Source organism: Pangasianodon hypophthalmus, chromosome 3 (genome assembly GCF_027358585.1).
Source record: "Pangasianodon hypophthalmus isolate fPanHyp1 chromosome 3, fPanHyp1.pri, whole genome shotgun sequence".
In the NCBI taxonomy this organism is placed as follows: Eukaryota; Metazoa; Chordata; class Actinopteri; order Siluriformes; family Pangasiidae; genus Pangasianodon; species Pangasianodon hypophthalmus.
The window spans coordinates 17,091,092-17,113,719 of record NC_069712.1 but is presented as its reverse complement, the minus strand read 5'-3'; the positions used below and the strand labels follow the sequence as shown (position 1 = coordinate 17,113,719).

Below are 22,628 nucleotides of genomic sequence, written 5' to 3'. Positions count from 1 at the left end.
AACATTCCATTAATTTATATGAGTAATAATTTTAATTAGAACTTAACACGGGGCGTTGATTTGGTTGTAATGAAATCAAGATAACTTGACCTGGATCAAGAAATCAATCTTGCTAATTTCACTTTGCTTCACTGTTCTCAATAAGTAGTAGTTACAAGAAATGGATGGTTGGGTTAATTGGTCAAAACCATGTGAGTTAGAGAAAGGGACATGTGTGGGAGGACCAAATAGTGATGGAGGGAAAGAGGGAGGGAGAGAAGGAAAGGGACAGAGTGAGTGAGGACCTCTTCTCAGTAGTGCACTCCTTCCTTCATTCACTTTCCCCTGATCAGGGACGCATGTGACTCAAGTGTAGCTTCCAGGTGAGTAAACCTTTGCCTTTACCACTGCATGCTTTTCTCACTAAAGAAATGTGAACAATATTTGTCAGACTGGAATTTGAGATTTTTGATATACTCTGTAATTTTCAGTGTTTATATATATATATATATATATATATATATATATATATATATATATATATATATATATATATATATATATACACACATAGTTACAAAGTTTAATAATACTGTTTGTTGATTGGCCTAGCACTTGGAATTTACTAGATCCACTTACAGCTCCTGGCTTTCCCTTTCTGGATTTGGCAAACCATGTTTTTCCCATTTTTAGTAGGGGCCAAAGAATGGTGTTTATGTTACTAATTATATTGTCTGCACCTGAGAGTCATGAAATGTATAGATAGTTATGTGGTTTTACTTCTCTGCATGTTTGTGGTGACTTTTTTTTTAATCCCCTGTGGTTCCCATTTTGTTTGGTGGACAAGAGACCCATATATACTGGGAGAGATTAATTAAAAAAATTAAATTAAATATAGTAAAAATGCACTTGTTTTCAGATTTGTATTTAATGTGATTTGGTGATCTTAAAGATCACCTGAAACTCCAGCAAAACCTGTAGGATAGTTAACAAGCAAAGACAATTTTTTTAATATTAATAAAGTGGTTTGTACAGAGTTTCCCATTTTCATGTGGGTTTCCTCAGGCTTCACAGTGTAAAACACATGTAGATAGGTGGATTGGGTTTGCAAAATTGTTCATAATTGTAAATGAGTGTGTTAATGGTGCCCAGCAGTGGACTGGTGTCCCATCCGGGATGAGTTCTTCTGCCTTGCACTCGGTGTTCCTGGGATTTACTCTGCATCCACCACAACCCTGATCAGGATAAAGTGCTTACTGTAGATGAATGAATGAATGATTGAATGAAGTGGTAATAAGCACTTGTTAAATGTTTAGGAATTAGGGCTTCACAGAATTCTGACAATTGTTATGTTGAACAATGATGAACTTAATAGGATAAACACCATAACTTGAGAAATCTTTTTTTTTTCAGGATTGCTGTGTCGACACTAATATGGCACTGGCTGTCTGTCTCTGCTGGAGCTCCCTGTTCCTTGTAGCTGCTCTTGCAGTCCCACGCTCTCCTGCTAACTCAGGGCGCACACCAGCTGCTAAAGTGCGTTTGGCAGGAATCAGGCTCAGAGACAATGAAGGCCGCATTGAAGTGCTTCACAACGGTACTTGGGGAACTGTGTGCGATGACGAGGTTGACATTAAACTGGCAAATGTGGTTTGTAAAGAACTGGGCTTCCGGGGGGCCATCACATGGGCACACAGTGCCAAATATGGAGAGGGAGATGGTGAGTAATGAGGACCAAAGCTAGCACACTGATTTTATTTTTTTTTTAAATATGACTTATCCTACCTGGCATTGCAATTGTCTTTGTAGAGGTGTAAGAAAACGTCAAACAGTAGTAAATCAAAGCATCTAAGATGGGTAGTGAAACATATTTAAGCTTATACCACAAGTCCAGATGCCTCGCCTTACCACTAACGGTTTTTCAGAATTACTGTCATAAATATAGTGTTAGAAGACATTTAAAGACAACTTTCCTCACAGCAGTGTGAAAGCCTAACTCTGCTGTTCTTTACATTGACCTGCCCTGCCCTATAATTTAAGTTTAAGGCAACCATAAAGATCCCCAGTAAACCAAAGCAAGTGTAACACCACTTGGCCAGGCAGCACCATCATTAAAATTAAACAAAGGCTTCAGTCTGCCCATCTAACAAATACTCTACATTCTCTCAGACAGCTTCATGAGAACCCTCCTCCATTGCTTTTAATGATGATTTTTATGGAGGCATGTCTCAGGTTTTTGAATTAGCACTGCACGATATCACGTCTTCAAACATTTTTTGTCCAGTCATGCCACTGATGCTATTTTTATATACATTCCTAACATGCTTTTACGGTCACAGGTCCTATTTGGATGGATAATGTGCGCTGCGATGGTTCAGAGAAATCACTGAAAGAGTGCAAGTCAAATGGATGGGGTATCCACGACTGCAAACACTCAGAGGACCTTGGGGTAGTGTGTAATCCTGAGAGAAGACTGGACCAAGTGGTTTCTGGTGGGCCTAGAAGAAGCCCTTCCACTAGAAGCAATGTGAGCACCTCAAACCGTTGGCATGACATCTACTCCAACTCAAGGGCCCCTTTGCAGGGTCAGTTATCCAGACAGCGGTTACATGATCCGGTAAGCAGTCAAAGAGAATGGCACATCCCTTCACGTCACATGACCTTTAATGCAAGTGTTATCTTAGGAGAAGTCAGAGCTGGAATGACAAGCATTCTGAGCTTCATCTTTCAGACATATTTTTGTAGAATGTTCGTGTTCAGACAGTTTTCACAGTCTTTATGAGACTGCTATCAAATTCTTTTCTGAAATATTGAAGGTTTATTTTCTCCAAATGACAGCAGAGTTCTGCATTAAGTTTCTGTGTTATGGCAGTCATTTATTCACTTGTGGAAGTAAATGATCATACCACAATTTTTTTTGCTAATTCTATTTAAAATATTTATAATATCACCATAATTAGCATCTCTAAGCACCCTGTCAATGTGTTCCAATTTTTCTCTCCTTTACTTTTCTTTAGTCTGGCAGTAAAGTGAGGATTCAGGAAGTCCGTTTGCGGCCAGTTTTGATGGCTACGAAGAAACGTGCCCTAGTGACGCAGGGTGTGGTGGAAGTGAAGCATGCTGGGAGATGGAGGCAGGTGTGTGACAAAGGCTGGAGTCTGAACAGCAGCAGGGTGGTGTGTGGCATGCTGGGATTCCCTGATGCAGTTCAGCCCAACATGAAGGCTTACAAGTAGGTCTTTCTTTTACATGTCTGAATTTTTGTGTGGTGGCGCTGATACAAAGCTGACACTAAAGACACTGTTGCTCAGTTGTTAATATGAGAACCTTGTTTTAAACTGTTACTAATTATGTTCAATTTTATTTCTCTAATAATTAACACTGACATTTTTGTCCAAACAATCCTGTGATAAAGTACTGATGATGCTTCTGTACTCTCAATGGAAAGGGGGAAAGAAGATGTATTGCGTAACATGCCCTTATGTCACCTCCTCTGTTTACTGGAGCAGATCTTTTGTTTGTCTTATCTCCTCCCTCTGGGCACCTCTTACAAACTTGAACACATAGGAAGTGATTTACAGATCGCTCAGAATTTACTGGTGTTATCTGTGCACCCAATTTTGGAGATAAAATGTCTAGCTTAAGCCTTTGGGTTTCTGTTAAAAGGCCTAATATCCCTCTTGATTGCTCTTGCAGGACAACATTAGTTTGAAACTACAAAAAGTCTTTTAGTGGATAGAGCATCTGTTTGTTATACTAATGGTTTTATTGGGTGTGACCCTCCTGACTTTCCTTCTAAAATACACAGTCGCACCCTATTTTTTACCTGTGTTTACTGTGTTAGCCATCTGGATGTTCAGGTATCACAGAACTGTGACATTATAGCATATTTACCGTACATATATATTTTTAAAATTAAATGATGGTAACACACATGTCCAACACAGTATTAATTAATTATTAGATATTAGATTGACTTTATGAACACACATCATATTTCACTCTGAATTCACATTTCAATCTGAATTCAATATAGCCTTCAATGTTGAATAAAAATTCTCAATACCCCCCACACAGGATGGTACTCTCAAGGGTATATCTTTTATACCTGTAGTATGCATCTTTTACCTAGATGTACATTTAGAGTATCTTCAAACTCTTAAAACTATGGTCCATTTATTTAGCTTAAATCATTTTAAAGGTACACCGTATCCACGTTTCCAGGTGAAAGATACATATTAACAGTACAAAAGATGTACCCTTGAAGGTATCACCCCAGCGACAAGGAAAGGTACAGTTTATTATCCGTTTTCCTGAGAGTGCAGACTTAATTCCACCAAACATGAGTTTTATAAGGACAACTAAACCTGCTACAATTTCACTGGAATCCTAAGTGGAATCCAATATGTTAAGATTCCACACCCCAGAAAACAATACCAAACTAATGATTTATGATTCACAGCAGTATCTGAGAACTACTATTTCAGCATGTTCAGCTTGGAGTTATTAGTCAAGCAGACAGAGCTATATTCTGGCAAATTGGAAATTGCTGAAGTTGTGTCATTCCTAAAGTATGCCACTGAAAAGAAAGTGACGGGACATACAGTATATTATCAAGCAGACTCAGCTACCGAACGGGATGGTTGATGACAATAGCGCTGTGGAAATATAAGTATTAGTTATGGTATTAGCTGTGTGCCTGAATCCGCATGTTTCTTTCTTTCTTCACAGTCTTTCTTGGTGTCAAGCTTTGAAGTTATCAGTAGATATACAGTATCCAGAGTGTGATATGTATCTGTGGTTAAATTTTGTCATAGGCCATTTAAAACCCTGTTATGTAATATAATACAAACGCTTCACATATTAGATTACAAGTTATGATTTGGCCTATCCTCTAAGGTATTCTCATTTTAGCAAGAGTTTCAAAAAGAAAGGCAACTGAAACATTAACTCTGTACCTGCTAAACACTGCACAACACCACTAAAGTCAGATTTGGTTAAATTTGGTATCTGAGCTCTAGTAAAAACCAATATGCTCATCTCACTGAGCAATGGTTTGTGTTTTAGGGTCCTTTAAGGATGTCTAATATGTGCATGAGCACATATGTGAAAGCTTAAGTGCCAATCTATGGCACTGTGTGGTGGCCTCAGAATCCTCTCACAGTGCCACATGGACAGGAAATGTATTTTTAGGTCTTTAGAATGATGCTTTTTCTAGAACATAAATACAGGATAGTAATGTGGCTGAGGAGGTCCAGGCCTTCTCTCTTTCTCAGAAAGATCTGCTCTTTTAATAGTATTAATTCATAGAATTCTCTATCATCTATCATACAATTAGAGAAGTTTTTATTTTTTTTTTTAAAGCAAGCAGGCTTCAGTTTCTTGGGCAAACTAGAAATAAAGCTACATCTCAGCTACATCTTCTGCTTCCAAAGGTATTAGTTAGTTAGAAATAATCTGACATACTGTCTACACTTGCTATTCCTTTGTGCAGTGTTGACTTATGTCTCTGCTTTTTATTATAAAATTTGTGGCTCAATAAAACTTTTGAGCAACCACACCTTGGTACAGCATATGAATCTGCTATCACCAAATAAGCTAAGCACTGCTACTTCTTTTTTTTTTTTTAAATTGCAACAATATATAGTGACGTGTGCTAGACTTGTATCTTTTGTGGTTAAATGACTACTTCAACTTCCTCTAGAAACTGTGGTGCTTTCCACTGTGCTTCAGACTTTGGTCATATTGGGTCTTAAGCTGGTTGTAGTGAATAGACTGAATTTGTCTTTAGGGCATGCTAAAGCATCCTTCCCATTCCCAAATTTTAAATATATTTTTAAATGTTCCCTTTTTACAAAGATTAAATAATGTAGAATAAATATTAAAAGAACTGTTGAGGTTGACTCATGTGGTTTTGATATTTTACTTATTTTACACCTGCTTCAATGCGATCCAAAGCTTGAGGTTTAAAGATTTTCTTTTAATAAATTTTATAGTAGACTTAAACACTAACTTTGGTGCTTTCAATGTGTTGTAAGATGGTATTGTTTTATCTAGAATTAGAGCTTATGGTGAGGTGAGTGAAATCTGTAGCTGACTTTCAAGACAATCTCCATTTATCCTGCTTGAACTTGAATCGTAAATTCACCCGCCTCCTGACCTCACCATGTTGTACGTGTCTGTACACCACGCAGCTCCAGACTTGACCAAGGCAGACAGGGCAAATTCTTTATTCGCCCACTCAGCGTCTAAGTCCAGGTAGCTCCACCCACCTTCTGTTGGGTGCTTTGCTGAAGATACTCTAATTACATGTTAAGAAGCTGAGGATTTCTGAGATTCTCATATACAGGGAAAACTGGGATTCAATTATAGCTGTGCTGTATGGACTGCTGTGTCAGCGCCAGACTCTGGGTTTCACCACGTAGAGCTTCAAAGACTTAGACCACTGTTTGCTTTAATTATCCTATTGCTTAAGTTCTTTTATAGTCAGGTATCAATTTACCTTTTTTTGTTGACCAGTACTGTCTGCCTGGCTCTTAGGTCTTAATGGACATTGTCATATCTTTAACTCATGATTTCAGGCCTGGGATAGCTAGTACAAATTAGGTGGATGTAGAATAATTATGCATCTGGTTTTATATTTGTACATTTAGATGACCTGAAAAGGAATCCCCTGGCAAAGTTACTTCACTTCCTAAAATCAGATTATTCTAGGGCTTTAAGCTGAGTTCTCAGCCTAAGTGTATATCCATTGTGTGCTGCTTTTCAGGCAAAGTAACTGTCAACTGTGGATTCTAAAGACTGCAATCAGCAAATTGTATAATACTTAGAGAGGCGAGTCAACAATTACTTAACTATAGGAGGCTTACTGAAACTAACCCTCATGACGTAATGATCCTGTAGTCTAACAGCTGATCAACAAAGCTACTACTGTTATGGCTACTGCAGTGGGTATTTCCATCACTGGAAGAACTTTGGCTTTAAATAGCTTGCCTATTATGACAATTCTGCAGATAAACGAGAACATGCTACACTAAAAAGTCCTTTTTACTACACATTTTTCCCCAGACAATATGATAAATGTTTTACATACAGATTTCCCTGCAGAACTGTCAGAACTTTGACAGAAATGTACGTTTGCAGAAATGTAAAAAATTAAATGATCAATTTATTTTATGTATATTTTTAAATATTTAAAGTAGGTTCTAAAGTAAAGTGGCTTTTCTCAGAATGGACATTCAGCAATATAAGCAATAACAGAGGACATGAGTGACATTCAGTAAGGAAGAGAGAGTGTGTGTGTCGAATGATGCCTAAAAACAGTAGCGTGATTGTTGCGTCGAAACAGACTAACCCTCCCTATCATTAAGCTTAGCTGGTTCAGTAGTAAAGTAAGGGTGTAACTCTGAGACTAATTACATGAGCAGGTGGGTATTTTCAGGCCCAAGACTGTCAGAACAAATTTAAAAACAATCCTGTGAGAAGAGATGTCTGGTGGACTGTAGACTGAATACTTCATTCATCTTCAGCTCTTCACGTTGCCTTCAAGCCTTAATGTTTAAGGAGGATGTAGATAGCTGTTCTGTGAAGAAAATAATTCAGGGAGAATCCTCATGTGTGTAGAAATGATTCATTTGGCTGAGTTGTACAGGGATCACAGATTTTCCTAAAAATTCTCTGCCAAAAACACTGGCAGCTGTGAACTTCATTTGTCTAGTCTGTGTTGGGTGGGAAAATATTTTATAGCGCTAATTAAACTAAAAGGTCTACTCAAAGCTAAACTCACAATAATGTCTTCTTTGTCATCAACCACAAATTTAGCATTAATGGGTTTTCTGTGGCTCTCTAATATTGATTGTAGCATTCTTATTATATCGTGAGCCACAGAAGGTGCTGCTTTAACCTGCATCTGATTAACGGGTTTTTGTGGCTTCTCCTACAAAACGTCAATAGACTATACATGATAAAATCATATAAACAATGACAGGGAACATTTACCTGACCAGAGGATACTAAATTTATTTATTTATTTATTACACACACTACATGTCTCTGATGTGGATTGCACAAGCAGTGGATGCTCTTGGAAGGAGTTTTCTCTAACACAGTCTTGTCTGTGATTTTTACTTTGAATCTGGTCAGCTGAAACTCCTTGAAGGTCAGTTTGTGGGCAGCCTTGCCTTTCCCATTCCAGGATACTCATGCTCCTGGAAATGTCTGTTTTTTGAATCAACAATTTTGAAAGCTTTCCCAGACCGAAAAATGTTGTAGAGTAAAATGTGTCTGTTTGGCTGTATATTGGTATTTCCGCACTGGTATTTCCTAGCAGTGACACCCATATTTGCAGCTGGATTTGCTGTGTTTGTTCTTTCAGGTGAATATAAACATAACTGAATTGCTTGATTTTATCCTCTGTAAGTGTTACCATTTGAACTACCATTTCCAGAAATAACAGTTATGTGGTTTACAGTTGTACGTTTGATAAGTACAGAGCCAATCAGGGAGCCTGAGGCAACTGAGAGTTCAACATTTTTCTAAGTATTACACGTATGTTGTGGTATGGACAATATTCCACATATGCACACAGATTTCACAGTTTGCATTTCTGACCTTTGGCATTGAACATTCCATTAAAACCCTTCCATGCATACACAGGACATTCTGGCTGTATCAAAAAATATCCTGTATAAAAGAGTGTAACTGGGATTGACTTGGTCCAGACACAAGAACAATATGTTTTTACTGAAACTGTCTACCACAAAACCACACATGCTCCCACATGCTTGTTTTGTTTTCTTAGATATTTACTTTGGGAGTATATTTATCCATATACTTCGTGTCAATCCCATTTTATTTATTTGATTCTAAATTGTTTGGTTGATTGTGAGCAGCATCATAAAAATAAAGACACCCTGACTTATACATTGTCTATATATTGTTCTGTACTTACAGAAAAATATGGGATGAAAAGGTTAAGGATCCATCTACCAGGTATGATTTCTTTATGACTTCTTAGGTTTCTCTCTTTTTAAGGTAGTAAAAATATGTATTAATGAGCTAAATGCAAATATAAATATAAGGTTTATCTTTATAGTGTTTCTCAGTATTAGGTCACGTCACACAGCACTAACCAACATCTGTGCTATAAAGTTCACGCCTCTGCACCTTTTTGGCATCGTAACCTGACTTGACCGCTCCTTCCCTCTTCCCACAGGCTGAGTTTTATGGCCAAAAAGAAGAGTTTCTGGGTGGAGAAACTGCATTGCCTTGGTACAGAGCCCAGCCTGGCAGAGTGTCATGCCCAGCTCTCCATTCCTCACAGTTCTACCCCATGTAAAAATGGACGCTATGCAGTGGCCCACTGCAAACCAGGACCGCAATTTTCACGCATGTCCTCAGGGAGGCCTCCAGCCCCACATCCGATCAAGGTATACATATTCTACTTTCATTCAAGTTAGAGGTAGAACGGTATGCAAAACTTAGGGTGTGCTAATCATAGAGATTTTAGTTTTTAAGACAAACTGAGAAAATTCTAGCATTTTCTGGATCAGAAAGCATTGTCTTCTTTCACTGAAGCGCAACGCCTGAGTAATTATAATTACTAATTAATTTTTTTTGTCCACTAATGATGACAGTAAGCAAATAATAACAATCATAATAATAACTTATCCTGTGTTGTGTATTTTGTCTTCCCCCAGCCGGCAGTGCGTTTGAAGTCAGGACCTCGCTTGGGAGAGGGCAGGGTGGAAGTTCTGTGTGAAGGAAAGTGGGGAACTGTGGTTGATCATCTTTGGAATCGTGTCGCTGCCAGTGTGGTGTGCAGAGAACTGGGTTTTGGTACTGCCAAAGAGGCCCCTACAGGAGCCTACATGGGCCAAGGTAAGATCTTTTGATATTGTATTGCTATTGGGCTGCACAGTGGTACAGCGAGTAGTGCTGTCACCTCACGGATCCAGGCTCCCTGATTCGATCCTGACAGTTTGGGTTACTGTCTGTGTAGAGTTTCACATGTTCTGCCCGCGTCTGAGTGGGTTTTCTCGGGTTCTCCGATTTCAACTATAGCAACACAGTAGTAGGATTGAAGTGTAATTAATTACTAATACCTCATTTTATTCCCTCCATGCAATGTCCATCCCTCCATGCATATTTTAATTTATGAAATAACCACATTGATTTATGTTTTAGCTTAGACACTGCATTTTTTTTATTCATCTTCAAGCTACAGTACCTAAACTGTAGATAACTTAACCTAACAGCCCTTCCTAGTATACTGTACCTAATATTTTCATCATATTTCATAATGTTTGTCTTTTCTCAAAACCAAAAATTAATAAACTATCCCACTATCCAGTGCCTCTGGGTTCCCTTTTAAGCCTGATTCCTGTCTAGATTTCTTCCCTGTGCTCTTTCAAGGAGCTTTTTTCTTGCCACTGTCACCTCTGTTTTGCTTGTTACGGTTTCTATGCTGCTTTGTGACAATATTGATTGTTGAAACAACAATGCAAATTAAATTAAATTAAATTAAACAGAAAAGACTAGATCACATAGACCAACCAAATATAAGAAACTGTAGCTACTCCAGTTTCCAAAAAAATTAGAAATTGGAATGACGTTTAGTGCTAGTAGTTAGGCTAAATATACACATAATTCAAATATCTTCTAAACACACAGTGCCAATTTTATTATATTTGGTGTGTCTGGTCAGCAGATCTTGCATGATGATTTCAAGCTGTTGTAAAAATATTAAACTAAAGCAGCCATGACTTTTAAATAACTCTTTCTCAGGAAACGTGGTCTAATCAAGGGGAAATGTTGTATGCTGCACATTTGGGCTAGTCTGTAGTCTAAGGATTACAGGATTATTTAAAATACATGGCCACCATTACTGTAATTAATGATCCAAAACATTGACTTTTTTCCACAGACAGGTTAAGATGTATTTCTATAACATATTAATTAGTCAGTTTGGTTGGGTTTGTCTGACTCGGCTGGCTAAAACTGAGTCAGAACTCAGACTGTGGTCATTATTGGGAAAAGTGGGCATGAGTGGTGTGTGTGGATGCATACACAGTGTGCCGTTGCCCAAACAAACAGGATTTTGAATGAAGCATACCACATTGTGAAGAGCAGCATGATTTGTAGAAAACTCCCTCCAAAGCTGTGTGTCTCAATAGGATGAATGTGAAACTTGGGAACACACTTGCATAACCGTGTTGTGATGACAGCAGACCATAGAAAGTCCTGACTGTGAAAAATAAGTGTTACACAGTAAAGTCTTTTAATATTACATTCACTCAAGGGAAACACAATTAATATAGAGATTATATACTCAGCTGTCATGTTATGAGGTACACCTACCATGTTTCTACACTCACTGGCCATTTTATCAGTGTACCAGCAATGCTGCTGTGCCTGATACACTTATAATAGCACCACACACACTACCATGCCAGTGTTGTGCTGAGACTGGTTCCCCACTCAAATAACATTTGGTTGATGTACAGCATAACAGCAGATTGGTGGAGCAACGTGGTGGAGCAGCAGGTAGTGCTGCCATCTCACAGTTCCAGGGACCCCAGTTTGATTCTGAGCCTGGGTTACTGTCTGTGGGTTACTGTCTCCCACCTCCACAAAACATGACAATAGGTGGATTGGCTAAGATCAAAATGCCCCTAGTTGTGAATGAGTATGTGTGTAGTGCCCTGCAAAGAACAGGTGTCCCATGTGGGGTGTATTCCCACCTCACACCCGGTGTTCCCAGCATAGGTTCCAGATCCATCATGATCCTAACCAGGATAAAGTGGTTATTGAATGTAAGTGAGAGTGAGTGAGTGAGCGAGCAGAGTGGTAAGTGATAAAATGACCAATTATTGTAGATAAAAGGTAAGTGTACCTAATAAATTGGAAGCTGAGTGCCTGTTGTTTACAGTTACAGACAGAAAAAAAAAAATCAAGTTTCCTAGAAAGTCATGTTTTCTTTTGGTTCACTTGTTAAAGCCACCCAAATCTGCCATTTGGACAATTTAGTAGTTTGTGATGTAGTGATTGAATCTACTCATCAACACTTGCTGTGATATTGCTTTTTTTCTTAATTATTTTAAAGGTAAAACTCAAATAAAGTGATGAGAGGAAACATTCTATATAAATTGCCTTTTCTTGATCAAATCATCAATTGCCAAAATTACAGGGACAATGGATGAGTATCTGTTTCCACTTCTAACCAATGGTGTATTTTTGTCCTTATATATAATTTTCTCAATGAGGTATACATCAACCTCAAGGCCAAAACCAGTTTCTCGTGATTCCTTCCATGGTCAAATGGTTTCCCAGAACTATGGAAAAATTGGGCACTGTGCAGTCTCCATTTAGATAGTGTGGTTTGTGTTTGTCTCAGTAAGTAAACAACTGGTGGAGATTTCATTGGCTGGGTTGAAAATGGTTTTTTGATGAGTTGTAGAATTTAACGATACACGCCATACTGGAATTAAAAACAACCACTTTTGTCCACAGCCGCTCCCCAAAGCTCCAAGCAGCATTTTCTTAAAACTCCCTCTGTGGCACTGAAAGATAAGGAAAACGTGATTACACCTCTCTCACATGAGTCTTATTCATACTCATGCCAAGTCCAGTTTGCACCATGTAACTTGTGTGATGATTTCTAGTCTCAGTCTCAGTGTTGAAAGCAAACAAATATACAAAATTATCTGTGAGTAGTTATCATCACAGAGCTGGCAGACAGATTGAGCTGATGCCAGCTGTCTATGTGGCGCAGTTGCAAAAGGCCAAACATGTTTAACGTAAGCAAGCAGACATTTGTTGTTTGTTTTATTTGTTTACCTTGATGATGCTAATTGTAAGAGATGTGGAGGAATGAAATTGCTGGCCTTCTCTGTCTTTGCCTGGCACATATTGAATTAGAAAACCTATCATCACTTTTCCTTAAGGTGCAATATACCCAAATAAAGACAATTTACATAAGTACTGAGAAGCTTTTTCTACAGAGTTATTTACAATTATGATCAGGTTATTTTATTGACAGAATATCATACTGAATTGGCAATGTTTCAAACCATATTTGAGGTTTTCTCTTCTGATATTTTACAGGAACCGGGCCGATCCATATGAGCTCAGTTCAATGTACAGGAAGAGAACGCTCCATCTTGAATTGCCATTTCCAACCAGTCCAGCCCTGGACATTCAAACACACCCAAGATGCATCTGTCCGATGTAACGTTCCTAAGACAGGCTTGGACACCACAGTGAGTACATTTTTTTCCAGAATTCTTCCAGAATTCTATGGCAAAAAATTGCATCTGTAAAATATCTGTACTAGAAACTACTACTAGAGTGCATTACTTCTTGGGTATCAAATTAAGTTTGTACTGGTGCTTGTAAAACAAGGGATCTATATCTTTATCATACAACCTTCATAAAAAAAATCCTAAGCACACAGAATGTAGAATTATGAAAGTGATTAAAACTGATAGCAAAAATGGCAGTTATGAAACTATGATCAATGTGTTAACATGCTGGTCAGCAACTGTTTTAATGTCTGTGTACTGCCTTTAAATTCATGTGTGGGATTTATGTATGTTTTTGCTTCGCTATTGAAAAGTTTTATAGAGTGTTAACAGATTCACTGAAGCATGGGCCATAACTGATGTGACACCCATACATAGCTGCAGTATGTATGTGTCAATAAGTATACATCAAATCTATGTCTGTATGTGTGTGTCAGGTGCGGTTAGCAGGGGGCAGAGATGTGGCAGAAGGCCGTGTGGAAGTGCTCATGGAGGTTGGGGGCAGGAAGCGCTGGGGAGCAGTGTGCAGTGAGAACTGGGGTATTAATGAGGCAATGGTAGTGTGCAGACAGCTGGGCTATGGCTTTGCTGCACGTGCCCATCAGGTGAGCCTGCACTTAGCACATGGCACTGATTAAGAATGCAACACTTTCCAGCATTCACTGAATGCATCACTTGTTCTTCTCTCTCTAAACACTGCCACAGTTACGTCTATGTGTGGATTGTGTTGCATATTTTCAAGGAAGAGTACTTTTAAATACGTAAGTTTATACAGTAGTTGTTCTGTCATGTTGAAAGGGTGGGACTGGAAGACACAGGTTTCTATTAAAGAGTGTATTTTATGATGTAAATTGTATTTTTGGTCATGCTTGTGGAAAGCCTATAGAACAAATGCCTCTCTCATTGTAAAGCATTTCTATCTAGAAAAACTTATTCCATGTAAAACCACTCACATCTGTGTCATAATGAAGTTTATACACAATTCAGTCATGCCAGCTTTTGTTCATCCTGAAAGTAGACTAGGACATTTAAGGAAACAGGAAATTTATACATAAATTACATAAATGCTTTACTGGACCTGAAACTACCTAAACAGGTCACCATAGCTGTTAGCCTTTCATGGAATATGTAGCATACAAAATATTCAATATTGACATAACACTAAAATTGTACCTAACAGGACACATATTACTGGCCCGGAGACCCTAACGCTCAGGACGTGCTGCTGAGTGGGACTCACTGTGTGGGCACTGAACTGTCCATTCAGCAATGTCGCCGAAACAGCAATGTATACTGTCCCCGTGGAGGAGGACCCAAAGCAGCCGGAGTCACCTGCTCAGAAAGTAAAGTGTCTTTCACTCAATATAAGTTTAACTAAAGATATAGTACCAGCAGCTTTTTATGATGACTTTATACTCCAGAGTCATTGTCACGTATTTATTAGTGAAATTTTAAGCTTAAACAGACTAGAACTCGGAGAGAATAACAGCATTGCGTCTTGTGCATTTGGGCTGCCCTCTTTAGATCTAGACATTTGAGATGGTCTTCCCAAAATACTGATTTTGTGTCCCTGCGACCATGTCTGTGTTGATTTGGATATATGTTTGGGATCAATACCTTTTTAAAAAAATTCATCTACAGCCAAGTTTTAACCTCCTGGCAGAGGCAACCAGGTTTAGTGATCAAATATCTACACAACCATGGCCAAATATATTTCAAATTTGGTCTCATCTGAGCACAGCACAATATTCCAACTGTAGTTCTAATGAAGCTTGGACAGGTAGTACATTCTGGAGTTTCTGGAGACCAAGAGCACTAAAAAAAAAGAATGCCTCAAAGATGAAAACTTGTTTGAATTTATTTAAAATATTAAAAATATTTAAAATATTCTCTACTTTTTAGCCACGTGCTAATGTGTAATTGTTTTATACAATATTTGCGAGTTTTGCTCAGGCCTTCCCATAATCCTGGATTATATGTAATCACCCATTTGCTATTAGTGTTATAGATTAGGTGTTGTAACCCTACTTGCCGTAACCTTGTCTGTTTTTGTACCTGCTCTAGCTGCCCCTGACCTGGTGCTGGATGCACAGCTGGTTCAGGAGTCAGCGTATCTGGAGGATCGACCACTTCACCTGCTCACCTGTGCTCATGAGGAGAACTGCCTGTCTTCTTCAGCTAGCCGCATGAACTGGCCTTATGGCCACCGGCGTCTGCTGCGTTTCTCCTCCCGCATCATGAACCTGGGGAGAGCTGACTTCAGGCCCAAAGCTTCACGAGAATCCTGGATATGGCACCAATGCCACAGGTAAGACTTAGGAACCAGGGCAAAAGTCTAATTAAAAAACAGGACTATGTTTTTGCTTTTATTATTTCAAGGATATTGAAAACTTTATTTTCAAGTGGAAGTCCCCTATATTTCAGTAGCAGTATTCTGATAGGAGTTAAACTGGGTCAGTGATGTTAGCTTATATTAATGCATACCGAACTCTTATAAGTGCTCGTTCTTTACAGGCTGACTCGTTTGGTGTATACCAGTCACCAGACAGACTTTTTCTACATTATATCTACATTTTAAAATATGTTTTAGCTGATCGAGAAATGAATGAAGCTCATCTCCCATTTCCATTCATTTTTAATACATACGTTTCAAGCCAGATATCAAAACTTTTTCACTTTGTTCATTTTAGATGAGCCTCTTTGTATAATATGGAAAGGTTCAACTAAACTAATAATAGTGTACACACAAGTGCACAATCAGATGTACAAGTAGCTATAGTATGTCACTAACATTGTCATATCAATAATCAGCCAATAAATTAATTACCCGTTTTTGCTAAATACACAGCTTTCTGAAAATAATAGCAACCCAGTCTGTGGAAACAAGGTAAGCCGTTCAGGACCAGGATAGCCTGCTCTATACTTTATTCATCAATCTCTTAAAGAAACACCACAGAGGTATGCATTTCAAAGCAGTCCATTCAGGCAACCTGAATAAACAGAGCTGCAAACACAACCCTGCCAGGACATCAACAGCATTCAGTAAGGGGTGTTACCCTGCAGCCAACACCTTCATGCTGCAGCAGTGAGGTCATTCAATAACACTCTGTAGTGGCTCAGTGTTCTGTACTTACTCACTACCTGAGTTTCCGTAAGATAAAGTGTTCCTAAAGACACAATCCTATTAAATTAATATAGCGAATAAACTTGATCACTTTGGCGGTCATTAGTGACAGATTGATTTGATGGTGTATTCACAGGCACTACCACAGCATTGAAGTGTTTACACACTATGACCTTCTCACAATCAATGGAACCAGAGTGGCAGAAGGGCACAAAGCCAGCTTCTGTCTGGAGGACACGTATTGTCCCGAAGGTAAAAACTGGTTCCATGTTCATCACGCAAAACAGATGAAAGAAAATGTTTTCAAAGGTTTAGCATAACTATGAGGTTCATCACCGTCTTTTCTTCAGGACTTCAGAAACGCTTTTCATGTTACAACTATGGAGATCAAGGAATTTCAGTGGGCTGTTGGGATACATATCGCCACGATATTGACTGCCAATGGGTAGATATCACAGATGTCAGGCCAGGAGATTATATCTTCCAGGTAGGTTTTATATACTATTGATAGTGTATTCTATATCTTATTGCTATATTGCACTGTAGACTCATGATGGACCAGCCTTTAAAACGTAGACGTAGAAAAAAAACCTAGACCTCCCCTCCCCTTCTCTCTTTCATTAACATAGTTACATGTTAATCAAGCAAATCTTTATGGGCTATTGCCACTGAAATCACCACCTCCGAGCTCGGGCCTGTTTTACCCCTAGCGTGCCTCATACCATAAACTACGAAATTTGCATGAGCCGCTTTAGGACCCATTTTTTATACATCCCATATTGCTGCGGTAAAAGGTGGGTTAACGGGGATCTGGGTTTTAATTACAGTCTACCTATGTGTGTATACCATTTAAAAGCTTTATTTACTCTAGATGATGATGGAGCATATATATTTTAAGCATGTTTTTCAGATCCTAATTATAAACCAGCATTTTGCTGTAGCTTTTTGTAGCAATAAACTGAGTTGTGGTAATGCTTAAAGTTTAAGAGGCCCATTTGATCATCACATAAAGGCCAACACTAACTAATCCAAACAGACCCTGAGATCCTGTATGTGGATACACTCTGTGGGTTCAAGCAAACTTAGAGAAAATGCAGATGATTTATGCTGCACTGTCTGATTTTCTAGGAATAGCCAGTGCCCTTCTTCCTCAAACTATTTCCCTTGATTACTCAGCTGAGTTCTAAAAATAGACAAAGAAAAAAAGCCCACCAAACCCCCTCCATTAGAAACAGTTAATTGGGGACGGAGAAATTTTCTGTTATTTTACAGGCACTTTATGTATTGATTTATTTATTTGTTTGTTTGTTTGTTTGTTTGTTTTGTTCTTTCCACATTCCATTGCAAGACAGGATCACAGATTCTGTACAGAAGGGAATAAGTTATAATTTGTCCAAAAAAAAGTGAGTTTAGTATTAGGTTTTTACTTATTTAAAATTAGAGTAGTTGTGTTTTTAGAATCTATCAGGAAAATACTATACTATTCTATGCATAAGTAAACAAGAGTTAAGTGAGTATTTAAACAAACAAACAAAAAAATATCAATCTCTGGATTGCTGTATTGATAGCTGTATGTGTATTGCATATGTTTTAATTTTTCTCATTTGGTACACTCTTTATCTAAAGTGACTTATAACTGAGAAAGGATACAAATGAGCAGTTGATGGTTAATATTCTTGCTCAAGGGCCTAACTGATCAGTAGCCCAAAGCCTTAACCAATGAGCTACCACTTCTCTGGCTTGCAGTCACAATCCCTAAATATACAGCTAATGCCTAATATTGTCACACTATTAATTTTTTTTTTTGTTGGGGTGGTGAGCTGAGTGTGTGATTGACCATTTTTGCATTCCCTACTTCTGTATAGAAAAGAGGTAAATGTTGTAGATCTAAGTTGTTTCTCGAGCCCTGTGTGCGCAGCCATAAAACAATCATGTTTACCTCTTTACTTGTCACTATAGGTGGAAGTAAATCCGTCACTGGATATGGCTGAGTCAGACTTCATGAATAATGTAATGCGCTGTAGGTGCAGATATGACGGTCACAGAGTCTTCATGTATGGCTGTCACGCAGGTAGGGTCATATTGTTGAACACACACCCTCAAACATACATTAATTATACTCTCAAACTATATGCATGCTTCATTGTTGTGAACTTGCCTGATTTTCTCGTGCACAGGGGATGCCTATAGTGCTGAGATTGAAGACTTGTTTGAACACCAGCGTCAGATCACTAATAACTTCCTCTGAGTCGTGTGTGGACAGCACACACTGTGACCTGTTACAGTATGGACTTTGAAAAAAACTATTTACAAACACATCTGCTGGGAAAAAAATCACAAAAGTCAAAATGCATTGATAAGTGGAGATGTAGTAACTGTTTAATTAGCACCTCAGTGCTAACCAGTTACTGAAAATGACTAAAAGAGAAGGAGATTTATTTATATTCACTGATAATTTTATTGAATGGTGGCGAATGGAATTCTAATATAGAGATATCTCTGGATTACTGGATTTAGGTGTAGACTTCTATTAACAATTTTGATCTGAATATATCAATTGGGTCGTATTTACTGGGTTCCAGTACAGTGAATTTAATACAGTACATTCAGTAATATTCTTTGAGTGTTGCACTTTATTTATTGACCATCAGTATTCTCGTAGATATTGCCCTATCGTCACCAGGGGGTCAGTTTAGTGGTCTTTGTTCATTTTTTTGTTGATTTGTTGTCTTATTCAGTATTTACCCCCTCCTCCCCCCATAGTTCTCCCTTTCTTTTCTTTCTTCCTTTCCATCAAGCTAATGAATTTGGGAAGTTCCTGAAGTGGTTATAACCTTATTATAGGCATTGTACAGTACAAACTGCAAATTAATTTATTTAATGCTTTGTTGAGCTCATTTTATATTTGAATGGAGAAAAGGTTATTTTATTAATCTTCACATTTAATAAACATGTATGATATGTAGTTATTGTTTTAATTCAGAAACATCTTGAACTTTGCCAAGCCTCAACCCATCAGAAGCCTGAAGCACAAGAACAAGTGCAAGTTGCATATTGTAAACAATGTAAAGCTTTACTTATCGGAATTGCATATGGTCATATGCATATGGTTTATAAAGCTTGATGTAAGAAAAGACCACTGGATGGGGAAAAACAAAATGTTTTTGCATTGTGCAGAGGCTCAGGCTCACAGCATTTCAATATGATATAAAATCTTTGGCCTTGGATGAAAATTTGGCAAAAATCAGCTTTAAAGTAAAACAACTTGCTTGATGGAAATGCAAATGTATTTATTGATGGGGAGAACATCTATATTGATGAGTATTGTATTATTGCCTCACGGCTATAAATCTTTGGCCTCTTTATTACCTCAGTAGCTTCCCTTTGTTGAAATTTACTAGCAGCCACTAACTGTATAAACATTTTAGACCATAAACTGTAATAGTACACCTCAATTTACAGTTTCTTTTTCCTTAAACACATTTAAGTGAGCTTTTCACCAGCTTATAAAAATGTCCTATGTGATATGCTTTTACCATATACTGTAGTTATCATAAGGTGCCAAATGACTTACTGTTATTTTCTTAATGTATTGAGTACTCTAGGATTCTGGAGGCATCATTTTCTACATGTTTACTTATACATGCTTTTATAATGTACTCTGAAACATTTTATTCTCCAGTTGATATTTATTTAGAAGCCCTCATCATCTGTGTGAATTGTTGCTAGGCAAGGTTTTATTTGATATTCAATGTACACTTTTCCTGAAACCCAAACCCTGTTCTCAGCTCAGTCTAAACTAATGCTCTGTTATCCCATTTGCTCTCAGGGATTAACTGTGTGTGTCATTGGTTTTGTTCAATATTCTTGACAAATATTTGGTCAGATTAAAGGTTCTGAAGCATCCTGAAACAATTAGAAATCAATAGTCAAAGCCATTTCAGATGCTGTGGATCCTGGGTGCTGATTTCTTTCTTTCTTTTTTTTTCTTTTTTTTTTTAATTACTATGTCATAAAGGTGGCTTCTCACTGGTTGGCAGTCATTGCAGTAATATTAAGGTTAATGCAAAGACTGTGTTCTAATGTGAATGGAAATAACTAATCAGGTGTAAGTCAGCTAAATGAATAAATTATCAATAAATAGGAATATGTTTTTGACCAAAATGTATGTTCCTATTTTGTACTGGTAAACACAAAGCAACAAAACACACATGAATATGTACTGTATGTATTCTCTTTACATACGTTCTGTGTATTATTTTTAATTTTGCATTCATTTTGAAAAAATGTGTTCATGTAAATATAATTGTTTAATTGTCTAAAAGATTGCTGCCTCCATTAATATAGTAGGACATGGAGTTATTTAAAGGGCACAGCTGAGAAAACGTTCTAATGAGTGGGTGGATTTGAGCACCCGGTTGACTCATTGCTGTGGTGCTTATCACCCAGCATCAGCACGCAGGACTGGTAGCAAACTGACAGCCACTGTGTTCTCATTTTACCCTTGCAGACCAAAATATGTCCTGTTTCCAAACATGTTTGCATATGGAATGCCAAAGTCTCTCCACCCTGCCCTCACTCGACAGATAAAAAACTTACAAGGACTGTGTGACCATAGGCAAAGCAAATACACAAATATGTGAACATAAATCATATTACAGGACTATTTTTTCACAAGCCCATGTACACTTAATTGCTCCTTACAAAACAGCACTCTTATCATATGAATATGAATACCAAGGTTTTCCACAAAAACACATTTTTCTAATTCCATCCTATGACACTATTGTAAGTTCAACCTCCAAATAAAGAATAATCTGTACCTTACATGTGAAATTCTACTTTAAAATATGACATACTTACATGGCAGTAAATTCATTTAATATACACTCCTCTGTTTCAATCACCAGTTGACTGACATATGCTGTTTGAGTAGAGGTGTGAAGTTTTATGGTGTCACACTGAGCACTGAGCAATAATTGTGTAATAAGTGCCATTATTAAAATGTAAGATTCATGAGTGCTGTAAACTTTAAAAAGAAACAGGAACGGAATCCAGCAACAGAAATGTGTGCATGTATTGAATATATACATGTGCATATACAGTGTGTGTGTGAGTGAGAGAGAGAGAGAATCTGACTTGCTTCTTATAGCCCCACTCTGCTCTGGGATGGTGTCCTGACAATTACAGCTATATATACTGAAGAAAATGAGAGCTGTTAAAAGTTCTGATTATAGGGTGGATTGGGGACGGAGCCGATGGCAAAGGGAAGGATTTAGCAGGGTCATGAGGCTCCCACTCAGTGAAGGGAACAGAGCCTGTACTCTTACACTGGAAATAAAAAAAAAAACATTGCTGGCATAAGGCATCAGAGATGTTCACTAAATGTGACTGATTTTGCAGTTTCATGAAGCCAGTATATCTGATTACTCAGAACAGATTTCTATAGTATGATTTACACTTTCTCCCTTTATAGATAAGTGGAGGCAGGACAGGAAAGTGGGATGAACCTTTTAAACAAGGTGTAGAGCCTGTGACAGACATATTTAAGCCATAATAAATTATTTTATTTCTTTCATTCATTCATTCGTTTAATATTCATGAATGCAGTAAGAGAAGGTATGGCCCGAGAACCAAGGTTGAAGTAAATCTCCTGGTCCTATTCTCAGTATATTTATTTTAGACATGTCTGAACAATATATGTAATTTGTAACATTTTATAAACAGCAAATTATATAGTCTCCTTCCAACTTTGCAGAAATATACAACATTTTAAAATTATCCCACAAAGGAAAAATCTTACAGAAACTGTTAGGTCTTTATAAATGTGTCTCCATCTAGTGGTGGTGTGTGAAAGCAGCCTCATTACTCACCATCATCAGGGTCATGATGGATCTGGAGCCTATCCCAGGAAGGTGGAAATACAACCCGGATGGGACAACAGTCCATCAGATGGCACCATGCACACACACATTCACACACTCATTGACATCTAGGACCAGTTTATCTTCAGCCAAGCCATCTACTGGCATATTTTTTGGAGGTGGTAGGAAACTAGAGTACATGGCGTAAACCCACATGGACACAGAGAGAACATACACAGAAACTCCACACATACAGTAACCCTAACTCAGGACTGAACCTGGGACCCTGGAGCTGCATCACAGCATCATTATCATTTATTAATTCATCTTTATTAACTGCTTCTTTATTCCTGGTCAGAA

General features: G+C 37.9%; 1 protein-coding gene across 1 annotated transcript; it reads left to right on the top strand.

Moving 5' to 3' along the window:
- Nucleotides 1–250: 250 nt before the first annotated feature.
- On the top strand, nt 251–20,450 carry loxl4 (lysyl oxidase-like 4). The gene is made up of 15 exons (XM_026932552.3): nt 251–362; nt 1,393–1,699; nt 2,319–2,596; nt 2,997–3,211; nt 8,932–8,970; nt 9,194–9,407; nt 9,678–9,858; nt 13,084–13,238; nt 13,718–13,885; nt 14,461–14,623; nt 15,345–15,588; nt 16,541–16,656; nt 16,755–16,891; nt 18,364–18,475; nt 18,582–20,450. The coding sequence occupies exons 2-15, from the start codon at nt 1,414–1,416 to the stop codon at nt 18,650–18,652; spliced, it is 2,379 nt and encodes a 792-aa protein (XP_026788353.2). The 5' UTR covers nt 251–362; nt 1,393–1,413; the 3' UTR covers nt 18,653–20,450.
- The last annotated feature ends 2,178 nt before the right edge of the window (nt 20,451–22,628 follow it).